This window comes from Misgurnus anguillicaudatus, chromosome 3 (assembly GCF_027580225.2).
Source record: "Misgurnus anguillicaudatus chromosome 3, ASM2758022v2, whole genome shotgun sequence".
Lineage (NCBI taxonomy): Eukaryota > Metazoa > Chordata > Actinopteri > Cypriniformes > Cobitidae > Misgurnus > Misgurnus anguillicaudatus.
This window is the reverse complement of record NC_073339.2, coordinates 6,067,273-6,083,744: the sequence shown is the minus strand read 5'-3', so window position 1 is coordinate 6,083,744 and position 16,472 is coordinate 6,067,273. Positions and strand designations below refer to the sequence as shown.

Below are 16,472 nucleotides of genomic sequence, written 5' to 3'. Positions count from 1 at the left end.
GTAGATAAAAATGGCTCATTCTGAGATTATAAAAAATAGTAATCCATTATGTAACGTCTTTTTAAACCAATGAAAATGGCATAAAATTTACACACTGCCCCTTTAACATATTTGGCTGCTTAAAGGGATAGTTCACCCAAGGATTAAGGTTCTGACATAGTTTTCTCGTCCTCATGTTGTTTTAAACCTTTATAAATTATTTTTTTTCTGATTAAGATATTTTGATAAACGATGGTAAGCACACATCTGATTATAACTATTGACTTCCATAGTAGGAAAAACAAATATGATGGAATTCAATGGTTACCATCAACTGTGTGCTTACCATCATTTATCAAAATATTTTCTTTTGTGTTCATCAGAAAAAAGAAATTGAGAATGAGAAAATGGTGACAGAATTTAGATTTTTGGGTGAATTATCCCTCTAAAGCCCGGGATACACTGCACGATTTTTGGCTGTCCCAGGCGAAAGATTGGCATTGTGAAACAATCATTGCGATTTTTGTGATGGTGGCTCTTCATCAGTGATTTACAGACGGCCGTTTTCCCGGTCTTGCGTCCAAAGATAGCCTACGATAGCTTTCTGACAGTGTCAGAAATCCAGCATCATCAACGCTCAGTGTGTTTGCTGCTACGACCTGCGTTTCAGTATTTGTTTACCACTGGCGCATGCTGGTGACGTTGCGCTAAAATTGACATCGGCGGACAGCCCGTTGTCATCGAAATGTAATTTAGTATGTTTGCGGCAGACAGACGCAACTGCGTTTTTGTATTATTTCTTTGAAAACAAAACCAAAGGTTTAAAAAAAATAAGAACAAAAGTCAAGCAAGATTTCTGTGCATTTTGTTGTCAAGGTAAGTGCACGCACACAAACACACACGTCTGTTTTGGTGGGACATTCTATATAATACGTAATTAACAGCGGTTCACTTCCGCGATTTGGTACGATTGCGCTCACATTAGCACCGAACCGATCTGGAGTTCACATGAACCGGACCCCAGACCACCCTTTTTAAGCGGACTCGAGTACGTTTCGCGGGTGCGCACCTGAGTTCGGAAGACACATTCACATTATCCAAACTCTGATGTCAATCGAACATGGGTGCGCACCAAAAGTGCTAATGTGAAAACGCCCTAAAGCTGAAGTGTGTAATTTTTTTGATGTTAAAATACTTATATCCCAGCCTAAAATCCAGAGACGACTGTATTACAGTAAATTCTATATATTAAGAGTAAACTCTGTGTCATTTTTTTAAAACCCAACCAGCCTGGCACAGCAACTCCAGCAAGGGGGTTTGGGACTTGCCCGTCCATTGGCAAATGGGAAATGTGTAAATCAAGTTGTTTGAAATGCAAAAAAGTTGTTTTTGTTCACCCAACTTACAATTATTGGGTATTAATTTACATATTTTTCTTTCTTTCTGCGGCATCACTGAAAGTTACTGTGACTATATATAATCAAAGATTTTAAGTAGGGATGCTCAAATAAAAAAATTTGTACCGATATTCGATTACTTAAAATGACATCCACCGATACCGATAGATAGTGATTGAAGTAGCGATAGATAACGAAAGATCCTAGAAGTGCAAAGCGTACAAACTACAATTCTTTGTTTTAATTAATTTTCCCCCCGATCTACACTTTTGATTGCCAGGGTAAAATCTGCCCTGATCATTGAATGTTTTTAAGCAATCTGTCAATGTCCGATAGTGGAAAAAATTGCTTTTATCTGCCGATCCCGATTATAGGCCGATAAAACACTACATCCATAATTTGAAGAGATTGTGTGTTTGTTTTAATGATTCGAAGAGCGACATATTCTCTGTTCCAGCCCTGAATTTCACCCCATCCAGTTGTGTTTAATTTACTGTATTAACATACGTACTGTATACAAACAATCATTCCACTGTTTAAAAATACTGTTAATTTCCTGTATAAAGATCACAGCGTGTCTGAATGCTTTTCTACCCCTGTATAAATATGTTTGTGCTCTTTTGTCAGTTGTTTCTTTCACTAGTTCATTCATTTGGTAGAATGCTGAAAGTATTGCTTTTGCCTTGTCATGTGTCTGTTGATCTTGTTTATGCTGTTTCTCCTCCCAGTTTTCTTTTCTCTTTTTGTTTCAATATCATCCCTGTTTTCTAGTCCTTAGTGTGCACTGCTGACCGAGTTACTTTGTTTTCCTTTCACTGCCTTTTTTGACTCCTCCCCCCTCCTCTGATTGGGCCTTGCGTGCTGGGTGTGGGCCTCGGATCCGTCACCTGCGATTGGTCGCTGGCCTTAATTGTGACACTCCCTGACCCCCCATCCGCCCTCCCCCTCCACGTGGTGCCATGCTGCTGGAACGTTCTGGGCCATACTGTGGTTGCTCGACCTCGAAATGTCCCAAATTTCCCCCGACACAACCGTACCTGGTCACCCTGACGCACCTGACCCGTTTGCCCTCGTGGCAGTTTGCGGACGACTAAAGTGGTGAAGCAAGGCCCCAGCGCAAACTCGCCCGTTAAAGACCTGAAAGATCTGTCGGCCATGGACGCCTTCCGCTCACGAAGCATCAGTGTTTCCGAACATGCGGTGCGCAGGTAGAGCATTTTTGGTAACCTCAGCCAATTCTTTTACTTCATCAACCAAAACCCTGCTTTTCTTTTTTCTGTATGCAGAGATGCTGGGTGGGGCTTGGGCTTTGAGGGTGGGGCGTTGTCTTGGTGATGTGGGTTGGGCGTGGCCATGTGAGGTGGGAAAGGGTGCATGCTGGAGGAGGGGTTTGTCTTTTTTTACATTTTGTTTGTGATAGTATTGCATGCGCTGAGGCTTTGTGACTGACAGCTTGACTGCGCATTTTTTTTTATTAACCCCTTGTTGCATTTGGGTTCACAATGCTTTTTAGTGCAATGTTTTTCATTTGATTTTTGCGAACAAATGGCCGTACACGAGAAGCATGCACAAAGAAGGGGCTGACATTTACGCAATCCAACGACGAGCTTGATATATGGGATGGGCAGCGATAATTCAACATCTGATCACTAGGGGGGGTGTTTGCTCTTACACAGCCTGCTGAATGTCTGGGCCTTCACTTATTCACTATGCATTCAGTGCCATGTAAAGCATCATATTCTCTTTCCTCACGACACAGGTAAAGTGTACATCATTGATTTACCAAGGTTCAGTTTGAATCACAAATGTAAAGTGTCACGATGTATAAGTGAAACAAATATCACTGCAAGCGCCAAGCAAATGTTTCCCATTATTCACACGTAACAAAACAAATCTTCGTGACTGAGTTTATTCATTAGTCTTCGTGTGTGTGTGTGTGTTTTTTATAAGAAAATCATGGCCACTTTTCAATAAAATGAATGTGAATAGGGTCTATGGTTGTCAGGAAACAAAGAAGCTAAAAAGCAAGCCGTGCATTATATTCCAGGTCTTGAGAAGCCATTCAACAGCTTTGTATGTGGAACAGTGTTAAAATAATGCAGAATGCTGTATCAAACTGAATGTGCTGTCTTCTGACTAAGGTGCATGTTCTCTTTCTGCTAAAACTTATGATATGCACCAGACCAGCAGAGGGCAGCATAGTCTGCAGTATCCTAGTAAAGGCATTTAGAGACATTTTCACCCTCAGCATCTGTGATTTATTAATACGGTACATCTAATTACCATAGACTCTATTAATCAGTTCAACACCTTGGGGCTACTGGATGTAATTAATTTTTTTGTCCGCTCTCAGCCAGCAGGAGTATTTGTCGTCTTGTATAATAAGGGGCCAAATCTCACTTGCTCCCAATGTCATTGGTTTCCTGATATAGTGAAGGAAATCTGTGCCAAGGTGTTTTGTTTGGCTAAAGTCAACCTTGCTTGAGCTGAATGTGACATTTGATGCGACATTTTTAGCAATGCTGTCGAATCATTTAAATCAGTTAAATCCTTTAACTTTAAATGAAAGTAATCTGATACACATTCATGGTTTCAGTGTACAGAATGTGTCAATGTTACCAGAAAAACAAGTTTGTCTTTATTTGAAAATTATTTTAAATGTCATACGAGGAGATCAGATGCAAATGCCGCTAAATGCCACCTCCATAATAACCGAATGCTCTCGGCACATGTAGGCTGTTTCATCTGACGCACATGCGGTGACGAGATTACACGTCTGGTCTGAACTTTACTTCCGGTTTCTGTTTGGTCTGACTATTTGCTAAACTGAACTCTTGAACAAATGCCTCGAAAATGTTTTGGTTTCCTAGGTAATCTATGTGTTGTTTATTTGCTGGTTATAAAAATAAACAACTTTAAAAGTACATTTTTGTCATTTTATTGTTGGCGGAGTTTGCCGGGGGTTGCGTGTTGACCGCGGAGGCCGCTTGTTTATGTTGCTACTTGTAAAACCGTCTATTGTATGTTCATCAAATACTTTCGTTTTAAATCCACTTAATAGCGGCCTCGGGTTATTCAGAAATACCGGTTTGTTGTCAGATTTGATTAGATTTTTTTTTTATTTACAACAAAAACATGTCAGATGAACTTGGAGTGTTTCGCATCTGAACTTTTTATATACCGTATTTTTCGATCTATAGACGGTTTCAGCAGTAGCGGCGTGGACGGGCGGCGTTCGTGGTCTGCACGTGACTTCCGGTGGACTCTGCTAAGAATGAATAACAACAAAGTGCTTTAAACGTGGTTTGTTTGTATAACAAGCATAATAAACAACATGTATTACCTAGGAAACCAAAACATTTGTTGTTTTCATTGAGGTATTTGTTCAAGAGTTTAGTCGTTCCATAAAAAACTGGGGCTGTAGGTGACGTTCGGACCGGATGCGTATCGTGTCACAGCATGCGTGTCCGATGAAACCATCTATAAGCTGCATTTTTTTTCATAACTTGGCTGGTGCTGTGTCTTATAGTCAGGTGCGCCTTGTAAGTAAGTCAGTGTAAATTAATTTTGACATTTATTAGGCAAGAGACATCATTGCCGTCTACAGCCGCGAGAGTCCGCCATATGCTGCTCCTGTATTTATGTAATTCAATGGATTCAGTAATGTGGAATGACAAGTATGCGAACTTCACGCTAGTTGGCTTGTTCGGTTAATTTAACTTATTCAACCTTCCAGGTAAGTTCTGTATGTTATGGTTTATCGTTTAAATAACTGATATTACTTTTAATGTACAGACATCTATTCAGCCTGCTGTTCTGTCTGCTATTGTTTAGTTGAATAACTTGCCTTTCCAGATTAAATGTCTGTTCTTTGGCTTGGATTTTGTGAAATTAATTTCTAAATAAACGCGACGTATAGTGCGTGTGACTTATATATGTTATTTCGTTGTAATGATGCATTTTTGAATGATGCGGCTTATACTCGGGTGCGACTTAGTACCGTACTTTCCGGAATATATCTAATTTTGCATTACATAAAGATCTTTATTGTGTATATATATTATAGATTATTGTATATATTACAGCTGCATCTTTTTATATATATGTTTTGCTTTTCGCCCCTGTGACGTTGGGCTTAGGGGTGGGGTTTGATTACTTTTTTGTAATAATCATACGTTTTTGTACGATTCACTTCTTACGAATTCATACGAATTAACCAACTCAGAAAATACATTCAAATTCCCGTGAAATCAGGCTGTACACCTCATTTATAACATTTTGAGATGACTTTGAATCTGTTCCCATACAAAGTGTAAAACATTTGGCTAGGGGGTGAATTGGCTTCCCAGGCAAATAACTTCTTAGGCAATATTCCTCTTAAAATATGAGAGATTAATTGATGAGGAAATGTCTGTTGAGACCAGTTCGATGAACACAATGTCTCTTTCACCGTTTCACATTTAATCCATGCTGTCATATGTTAATGCAATGTGAATTATACTGACAAATCAAATCATCTACACTACACCACACACATTATATGCCTCAAGATCATCTGTCCGCAGCTAATAGAGATGATTGAGAGGCTTTACAAATGTCTAAAGAGCTGGTGAACAATGAAACGTTTTCTATGCGCTATGGCAGTGAATCAGGTTTCGCAAAGGTCTGCAGAAAGTTCAGAACATTTTAAATTGACACATGAAAAGTTCATGAGGGTAGATTTAAAGGAACACGCTGACTTTTTGGGACTTAAGCTGATTCATCGTACCCCCAGAGTTAGATAAGTCCATACACACCTTTTTCATCTCCAAGCGTGCTGTAACTCTGTCTGATGCACCCACCGCTAGCCTAGCTTAGCACAAAGACTGGAAGGAAATGGCTCCAGCTGGCGTGCTGCTCCCCATGGGTGACAGAATGGCGCCAACATGTTTCTGTTTGCATGTTGTGATTTGTGTAGGCACAGTGTGTACAAATAACAAGGTCACATCCATCTTTTAACCGTATACATACTGGGAACTATCTTCTCAGAAGGTGAAGCACTGCTACATGGGCGGAGTGATTTGCTCGCTGCACCTGAGGAGCCCTGTGGTGATGCTCATAGAGTTTGTTCAAGTTTTATTTAGTACACGCTGTGACCATACAAATCACAACATATAAAAAGAAAATCTTGGCGTTATTTTTAGGGAGGCACGATATATCGGCCAACATATCGTTATCAGCCGATAACTGCTTATTTTTAATATTATCGGTTATCGGTCTGATAGCAAAATTAGGCTGATAAATGAAAGCCGATAAATGATGGATTATTTTGGTTTGTTGAACCACTTCACTTGCTCATTGCTGGCCATGTGACGTTTTGATTGGTGCTTTTTGTGTCAAGATGACACGTGTTGCAGCCTTAAGAAGAGTATGCTAGTCTAGCGCAAAGACAAGATGTCCGTGGTCTGGGAGTTTTTCATTGTGAAAATAATATGAATATTTATCGGCCTATAGATATCAGTTATCGACCCCCAAATTTAAAGAGTTATCGGTATCGTCCAAAATTTCCATATCGGTGCATCCCTAGTTATTTTGTCACTTATTGGGAGCAGTATGCTAGCTGGAGCCATTTACTTCCGGTCTTTGTGCTGAGCTGGGCTGGCGGTGGGTGCTTCAGGCAGGGGTGCGGGACACACGGAGATGAAGGGGTTATTGGTGGACTTTTCTGGATCTGGGGGATGCTGTGAATAAGCTCCCAAAATAAGAATAAGTCCCGAGGAGTTGACGTGTTCCTTTAAACATTTTCATCAGCTGTACTGGACGATGATTTTTAAAAGTTTAAAGTTTTATTGCCTGTCTAGCCAGAGTTTCCCATTGGAATTAAAGTAAAGATTTGGATTAAAGTGTAGATGGGGCTTCCAGTCCAGCTGAATTACACAAACTGGGACTTGATTTGTCTCTTTTTTTTCTGTTGTGTGTTTTCACACATACTGAATAGTCTTACATCAAACTCTAAATGTGGTCCATTTTGCAGCATTTTCTGTTTAAGTCCTGCCCCCTTAGACAGAAAGAGACATGTAGAGTGACCAACCACAGTTTTTGTTTTAGGTTTGTGTTTAGCGAAAATAACCGATGATGGTTATAGACTCAAAAGATAAAAACTTGTTGCACAACGGTGCCGTTCAAAGCCGACTCTCTGGCCTTCGTCATTGAATGGTATGGTCTGGCACTTCTCTTTTATTTTATTCTCTTTTATTCCACATGATTTTAGAAAAGTAATGTGAACTTATTTTTTTGTGATATTTGTTCTGTTATTATTATGTAACACTGACATCAGAGGACTCGGGTGTCTGTCTTACGTTTTACGCCCCCATGTACCCAAATCCACTGATCTTTTATTCATCCTTCTATCCTTCGGTCTCTTGAGATAATAAATGTTTTGTGATGATTAGGTGCACACAGTATTGATGTACAGCTCTAGAGTTGTGCTTTTTTGAGAAAGTGAGAAGTGCAGTTGGCATCATAAAAGAGCAGACGTGTGTACTGAGGGAGAGACGTACATGGTGTGTACACACACACTGAGATTGAAAACAACAGTGGTTATGTAACTAGAGATGTTTGGTCATGAAACTATGAGTGGTTGTTCCAGGGTGTTTGATGGGATCCCATCGCATGGCTATGGAGTTTGAAAATACGAGATTGGATGGTTGCTATAGCTTTCCGTCAAGATAGCTGTCTGTCTGTCTGTCTAGACATCTGCTTTTCTGTCTAGATCTATCTGTCCAGATACCTGCCTGTCTGTGTGTCTAGATATCTTTCTGTTTTTCTATCTGTTAGATTTTGTTTGTCTGGTTGTGTGTCTAGATATCTGTGTGTCTGATGTGCCCTTTTGTCTAGTTGTCTGTCTGTCTAGATCTATATGTTCAGATGTCTTCCTGTTAAATGTCTAGATATCTGGATGCTTGTTTAGATTTCTGTTTGTCTTTCTAGATATCTAGATATATGTGTGTTCCACGGTTCGACGCATGCGCAATGTAGCCGCGTGCCCGTATGTTACCTGAAGCCTTGTATACTTTCGTCTGGCTCCACAGCGCGAGCCCCCATTTGGGGAGGTGTTTATACTCTATGCACAGACTGGGTGCCAGCGTGATGAGAACCCAGGTGAAAAAGTAGTACACTTCCTTAGTGTACTTAAAGTGCTTTATTTTCGCACACTAATTTTGTACTTAATATGCAAAAAAAAATCATCTTTAGTGCTTAAGATGTTCTTAAGATCATCTAAGTGTACTTCACTGTGCTATTTTGAGACACCATAAATATGAACTAAAATGTATTTAAGGAGTGTATTTGGGTACCACTTGTAGTAAACTTGAACCCATCTTTGTATGAAAGTTGGAGTTTGATATAGGTGTTAACTAAATACATTTTTTAATACAGAGATAGTATGTTAAAAGTGCATTTTGGTTCATATTTGTGGTGTCTCAAAATAGCATATAATTTTTGTCGCGCCACCCTCCCGCTTGTGTGGACAAGTCAAGTCAAATTCAGTTTGTGCATGATTACATGATATAACAATTTTGTTAATACTGTTTCCTAAATTGTGGATAATTAAGCTATATATCATATGCTGAAGTAAATTTCTGGAGTATTAACGATTAAAACAAAAAACAAAAAGAAGAACCGTACAGAACCGAAAACCGTGACATGAACCGAACCGTGGACTTTGTGAACCGTGCCACCCCTAATATCTATGTCTCTAGATCTGTCTGTCTGTCTGTCTGTCTGTCTGTCTATATATAATATATATATATATATATATATATATTAGTGATGCACCGAAATGAAAATTCTTGGCCGAAACAGAAAACCGAAAAAAGGAAACCATGGCCGAGAAACCGAAACACCGAAATAAATTATTATGCCAATTATTAGTACAATTGCATTTATGGCTATCACTGTGTGCTAACTTTACTAGGGGTGTGTGACGAATAAAAAAACTCACAGTTCGGATCACATTACAGTTTTTGAGGCACAGATCAGATTATTTTTCGGATCAGCAAAAAGCAGGTGGGAAAAATCTAATAAACAATAAAGAAATTGCAAACATTTATAAAAGAGAACAAAGTTGTACATTTAATAAGGTCTGAAATTAGCATTAGGTACAGAAATCAAATTAAATTAATCATAACACAATAAATTAAGAGCTATTTGTCTCTTTGTCATGGGTTGTTTGATCATCATTAATGACACAGACTTCAGTAGGTTAATCTGACTGTAATCTATACAGACATAAACAAATGTTTTTATTAGAAAAAGAATACTGTGGAGAGAATTTTGTTTATATGTGCCCTGTCAATAACAGAGAGAATTGATGTCTGCGCTTCTCTATTCAAATTATTACTCTAGTGCAGCACTGATTTGTTGACATTTACAGTACATTAAAACATTAGGATAGGTGAAGAAAAGAAACCGATTCACCATTGCAAACACAGTTTAGAACAAACAAGAAGACAATAAAGAACAGGAATCAAACAATATGGTAACAAACATGCTCCACAGCTTTCTGTTTATGGATGAAATAAAATTAAAGAAGAAAAACGATAGTATGTGTGCAAATGCTGTCTATTTCCTTTGTATAATTGTTTGTAGTGGAGTGTCCTGTCTAAATATTTTCACGCGCATGCGATGTTGTTGTACGCGGACTGTACGCGCACTGTCCGTGCGGTCTCAAATTTTGGGCTGCACGCGGACGGTCGGCGCGGCCGGCCGCGGACCCTCCTGATGATGGCGCGCATACGCGGACGTCCCTAGTATACTTTCGGCTTTAAGGGCACTTAAACGCATGCATATACAGAGACTGATGGTGAATCCCAAACAGCGCAACAGTCGCTCCACATAAAAACGTTACGTTGTGTTTCATTGCTTTATTCGCCAAATGTACGTTAATGGATTACAGTAAGAGACACATAGCGCGACTCTCTCTAAAGTTTACACATCAAGACATTCTTAATCTTTGCAGACGCGTGCAAAAAGCTGGACCCTGAGTGAAACCTGCTTGAGCACAAAGGGGAGGGGTGGGAGACGACTGATCACCGTGAGTGAAACCCAAGCGCTAGCGCACAGATGAAAGGGGCGCGGTTGACATTCATTTTCGGTTTACATTTTCGGCTGGATTTTTTATTTCGGCCCGAAACCGATAATGCTATTTTCGGCGACCGAAATTTCGGTGCACCCCTAATATATATATATATATATATATATATATATAAATAAATAATAGTGCCCTCCACAATTATTGGCACCCCTGTTTAATATGTGGTCGTGGACTTCTAAAAATTCTCCTTTTTATTTAAACAACATAGAACCCAAATGCAAAAAAAGACAAAAATCCAACCTTTGATTTAAGTACATTACTTTGGTGGTAAAGAACTTACACGGTTAAAAAAAAAAACTTGAAATCATGCGATCCACATGTGGTCCACTACCACATATTAAACAGGGGTGCCAATAATTGTGGAGGGCACTGTATATGTATATGGGTCAAAGACGAAAAGGGGGTTTAAAGCATAAAAAAAATAAAAGTGTAAAAGACCTTTAAATTTAGTCTTTTTCACATACATTAGAATATGTCCTGTTTAACTTTGTTTTTCTGAGCAAAAAATAATTACTACCATACATTTTTACTGGAATTTTACAGAAGACACCAACTAAAATGTCATTCAGTGTAACAATATTTTTATGCAAAAAAATATTATCAGACATTTTTAGAAAAACTATTATTTGATGACACATTACAAGACTCTATTTATAGATCACAATGCAGACACCAAATACTAACTATTTGTCATTTTAAAGCATTTTACTAGGCCAATATCCTTTAAACCATTAGGTTTTACCCATTTGTCAGTTTTTGTAAGGAAGTGAAAATCAATTAAAATCAAATAAAATTTTTGTAGGATCACACATTATTTTACATATTTTAATAAGTACAGCTCAGAATAAGTATATTGTTTCATTTCTACATAAATATATCTGTTACACCGAATGACAATGGTTTGTTACACTGAATGACATTTTTGACAAAAATAGTGTCATTGTTTCCATTATTGCAGTGTTTTGAATATTATTCTGTATCATTTTATTCCTTAACAAATCACAGAAGTAGATGCTGAAATTAATAATCATTTTTATTCCATAATGCATATCATATTCGTAAAAATTAACTGAACAGGTGGTAATACTGTATAATAAGATCCAGAACTGCCCTTATACGTTTAGCTTCTGTCCTGTGTTTTCTTTGATTTTCCCACCATTGCTTTCGCCTCTTCTCAGCTGCAGCATCTGATAAATTCCTGATTGACAGGTGATCAGGATTTGCAGCCAAGGCAGCTTGCTTTCTTCTCTGGTTGCTGAAATACAGATTCCATGTAATTATTGACATAAAATTATTGACACAGATCTATATAAAACGTGTTATTAATTAAAAAATACTTTCTGTTTGGCAACATAAATGACATGTTATCAGGATTTGTATTATTGGCGGAGAATCCCCTCAGTGGCCTCCCTTAAAGGGATAGTTCACCCAAAAATGAAAATTCTGTCATCATTTACTCACTCTCGTGTTGTTTCAAACCCGCATAAATGGAAGGAAGATATTTTGAGAAATGTTTGTAACCAAACCTTTTGTGGACCCCATACTATGATACTAAAAATAATACTATGGAAGTAAATGGGGTCCACGAACGGTTTGGTTACAAACATTACTCAAAATATCTTCCTTTGTGTTTATCAGAACAAAAAAAATCATACAGGTTTTTACCAACATGAGAGTGAGTGAATAATGACCAAATTTTCATTTTTGGGTGAACTATCCCTTTAACTTGTGGTATAGGTAGGGTGGAGTCTCTATCTAAAAACAGCAGTAAACTATTATTCTGTAGGGCTAGGCTTGGACACAAATTTCACGATTTGATTCAATTTCAAAACAATTTGATATTGATTAACATCAGCTGAAAACAGCATAGACTGAAAGATTGATTATTGGGATATACAAATCACCATTGTTTCTTTAAAATTAGAATTGATTAAAATCGAGAAATCTATCTTTTTAAACCCAGCCCTATTATTTTTACATTGCACTCCTCAATACCTTTCTCGTCTCCTTGCTAAATGCATTGCCCTAGCTACTGGGTCTGCATTAACTTTCTGCCAGTGCCTAGAAACTTTCTCTTTGTTTGTGGGCATCAAAAAAGAAATCAGTTTCTAAACGACAAAAATACATTAAAACATTAATATTGATAAAGTTTGATATATTTTTTTGTTCTAAACATCCCTCATTTATCTGAAATAGAAATAAAATGCTAAAAATGTTATCTAAACAGTGACACTATCATTCAGTGTAATGGATGACACTGTGGTGTAACATACAATTTGCTTACACCGAATGACAAAACATTACCCTGAATGACGAAACTTTTACTTAAGCTAATATTAGTAGTTAACAACTAGATACCTATATCAAACAGTGAACTTGACCAGAAAGGTTTATCATCATTATTCACAACATCTACTTATTTTTCAAAAAATCTAACAATAAAAGTGTTTTTTTTGCATTTCACTGAATGACAGTCGGTTTTGTAACTCAAGATACCACACTATGAAAAGGTGAAATTATCAAATATTTAAGAGCAATAAACTTACCTTGCTGAATCACCACATGGTCTTCAGGGGGTCTTTTGATGATGTCACAGACTGCTTGATGAGTATTGTTTGTGTATTTAATTTCAAAATGGTTTCCTGATCCCGTTACACTGAATGACCTCTGACAAACTGCATATTCGGGACAAAAGTCCCCTAGTTGTTTCAATATTTAACGAAAAAAATAACACATAGTCCTATTAATATAAAACAGCCAACACTTATGTGAACATGCCAAGGAAGAAAATATTTTTTTTAACATGGTATTTTATACGTTTATTTAAAAATCTATTAGTAAAATCATAGTCCGGACCATTACGCTGAATGACGATTTTACACTTTGGAACATTATTAAACTCATATTTGGTCATTGTATTTTCACAAAAGTTATTTGAAACATAAAAGTAGACATTTTACTTTCATTTTATATGTGTTTTTTGTATGTAAAATCACTTTTGTAAATTATATTTGATGCGGACAACAAAATGGTGACGTCTCGTCTTTGACCCATATATATATTTGTTTCACTGTCTATCTAGGTATTTGTCTGTGTGTCTAAATATCTTTCTGTCTTTCTTTCTTGATATCAGGCTATCAGGGTTGTCAAGTTATATGTCTGTCTGTCTAGATTTCTGTCTGTTCTAGATGTATGTCTGTCTAGATGTCTTGATATCTTCGGGTAGGTAATTATGTTGTTCCGGATAGGGATGTGCTTGTATGTCATTTGTTTCATTTCGATTAATCAATAGGTCTGAAAAACGAGTACTCGATTAACTGGGGGCGGGGCAATCATAGTATGTGTCATGGTGAAAATAAAATATTTTTGGTGACCACCAGCTAAACCAGCACCAAACCAGCATGAGAATTAAACTTTTCAGCAGGGATGAGGAAACTTGTGACGGCACTGTACATTTTGCATAGTGCGCACTGCGCATAGGAAGTGGACGTATCTGTTTGCTTTTGAATCATGCATGGTACTAAGGTCTGCGCAGCTTACATTGACGTCAAACACGCACCCATTCTTTACTACCACAGGCACTGTAAGGCTAACCAGATATCCAAATGCCACCATAACCACACAAAAAAACCCCACATGATCAGCGTTTTCGTGATCTATCATCGATGCCACATTCGAGTACTAGAAAAATCGATTACTCGTGTCCATCCCTATTGCCAGATGATGGTGAATATGAAGTGAAAATCTGTCTGTCTGCCTTTATAGACTTTTCTTTTTCTGTGTGGTGTCTATATATTGTCTGTCTAGTTGTAGATGTATGTATGTATGTATGCCTCGATTTCTTGATATATATATACGAAGGTAATTTGGTGGTGCAGGATGAATTGTTGAACCAGTACTTCAGACTTAAGATTAGGAATCTGACAATATAAATAATAATGTTTGTCTCAGCAAATACAATCGATAAAAGTGCAAGACGATAAGGTGTGGCTCAGTTTGGCTCTGTCAGTCACCTGAACCTAATTCTCAGGGTCGACGGGGCGATGAAAAAGCTCTCTTTTTATCATCCGTAGCAGTGTGTGGTTATGCAAGATGCGAGGGTATGTAGTATTAGTGTATGGAGACGATGCAAGTCTCCTTGATTTCCCTCAGGCTACGGTTGTCATGGTTACATGAGGGCAGAATACTGATGAGCGTCTTAGATTAATGCCATCACCCGAATCATCAGATGCACTTCACTTGTGTGCGAGTGCATTTGTGGCAAACATTCGAAACATTTCTCTCAATCTGCCGGCTGAACTTTTCTAGGAAGTCTGTGTATGTTTGTTACAAGCAGGCAATGTGTGGCTTAATAAACCTCTAAAGGTTTGCTAAAGTTTATCTGTTTTACACACTATATCTTCACCAGGTTTCAGTTAAGTAGCCGTTTTAGAGAAGCATAGAAAACAGTAATAAACGAATTTCATAAAAAAGTCTAATGCCAAATTACGACACAAAAATGTTAGACTCATCCCAAATGACAAAAGTCTTGGTTACAATAAGGCACATGCAGTAAACATAGTAATGCACTTTGTTTTCAAAGATTGCTTGCTTCGTCTCTTCCGTTTTTCTTCTTGTGCACTGGTTGGCTATGCCGAACAGCCAATCAGAATGATACGACTCTCATCCGAGCACACCACCGGTTCGAGGCTCAAAACTTGGGCTTGGTGTACCTAGCTTAAGAAAAATATGGGATGAGTCCAACACATTTTGTGGTAATCAGCATTATGCCACTTCAAATTAAGTAACATGATCTGTGTTTTGGTTTAATGTTGTAAAGACTGTTTTTAACTGCATGTCCGTGTGTTCTTGGTGGGTCACATTATTCAGGAATTGAATGCAATTTATCATTCACTGCCTCGCTTAAAAAACACACACATACGTTCATTGGCCTGAAGCTGTCTCCTTATCAACCGTGACTCAACAAAGCGACCAGTGGCAAATTTCATATCTGTTTTCATTATAACCAGTTGGGATGCTAACAGGCGAGACGTTTTCTCCTGCCGCTTCCTCAACAGTCCTCATTGATTTCTATTAAACATGAAATGTTTTCTGATTGGCTGATTTTTACTTATTGAATCGCACCTGTTAAGGACACAGTGTCAGGACCATGGGATCTCGTACCAATAAATAAAAAATTTACCGCTCTGAACTGGCTGTGAATCAGACTTCTGTGTCTGTGACCTCCCCCTGCCTGTTATAACCCTGATGCCTGTGTGTGACCCCTGACCCCTCTGCACTCCCTGTAGGATGCAGACGTCCAACACCACCTCCAGTTTGGGCTCAGCTGATGAGAATGCCGTCATGCAAGCGGATGATGCATTAAAGACCGTTCATCTGGAGCTCACGGAGACCTGCCTGGACATGATGGCCCGATATGTTTTCTCAAACTTCTCCGCCTTGCCAAAGAGGTCTGTGCGCTAACTGTGGGTCACGGTGACTAGTCTGACCCGTGAAAGGGTCAGGATGACTAGAGCTAGAGAAATTACATCGTTTTACAGGAACATTGCACATTGCTTTGTGTTTAGTTTTTTTTATCCTATTGTAAAGTTATTAGAACTTATTACCTTTTACATTTAGCTATTTTGCACATTTAAATAAAAAAGTATGTTTATTTATAGTATATCTTAAATTAACAACAATTTAGATTGATTTATGCTATAACAAAATATGAGTTATAATACTTTTAAAGAAATTAAAGAAATAGTTCACCAAAAAATGAGAATGACTCCATAATGTCAACACATCGCATCGGGTTTGAATGTAAACATTGTTTTTTGTTTTTCTCGTGACGCCGCATATGACGACTTACAAGGCTCGTGAAAACCAAGATCGTTTCACTTACCAATATGGTGCTGGCGTGCTGCCATTTTTTAATTTAGAGGTTTTTACATTTAAACGTGATGTACGGTATTGACAGCTAA

At 38.1% G+C, this 16,472-nt stretch overlaps 1 protein-coding gene across 1 annotated transcript in view; it reads left to right on the top strand.

Annotated features, from left to right (window-relative positions):
* The window catches only part of tsc2 (TSC complex subunit 2), a 53,227-nt gene that overhangs the window by 16,061 nt on the left and 20,694 nt on the right, over positions 1-16,472 (top strand). The window contains exons 26-27 of the mRNA XM_073860204.1: positions 2,456-2,584; positions 15,798-15,959. Of these exons, the coding sequence (XP_073716305.1) occupies positions 2,456-2,584; positions 15,798-15,959 (291 nt within the window). The remainder of the gene's footprint in view (positions 1-2,455; positions 2,585-15,797; positions 15,960-16,472) is intronic.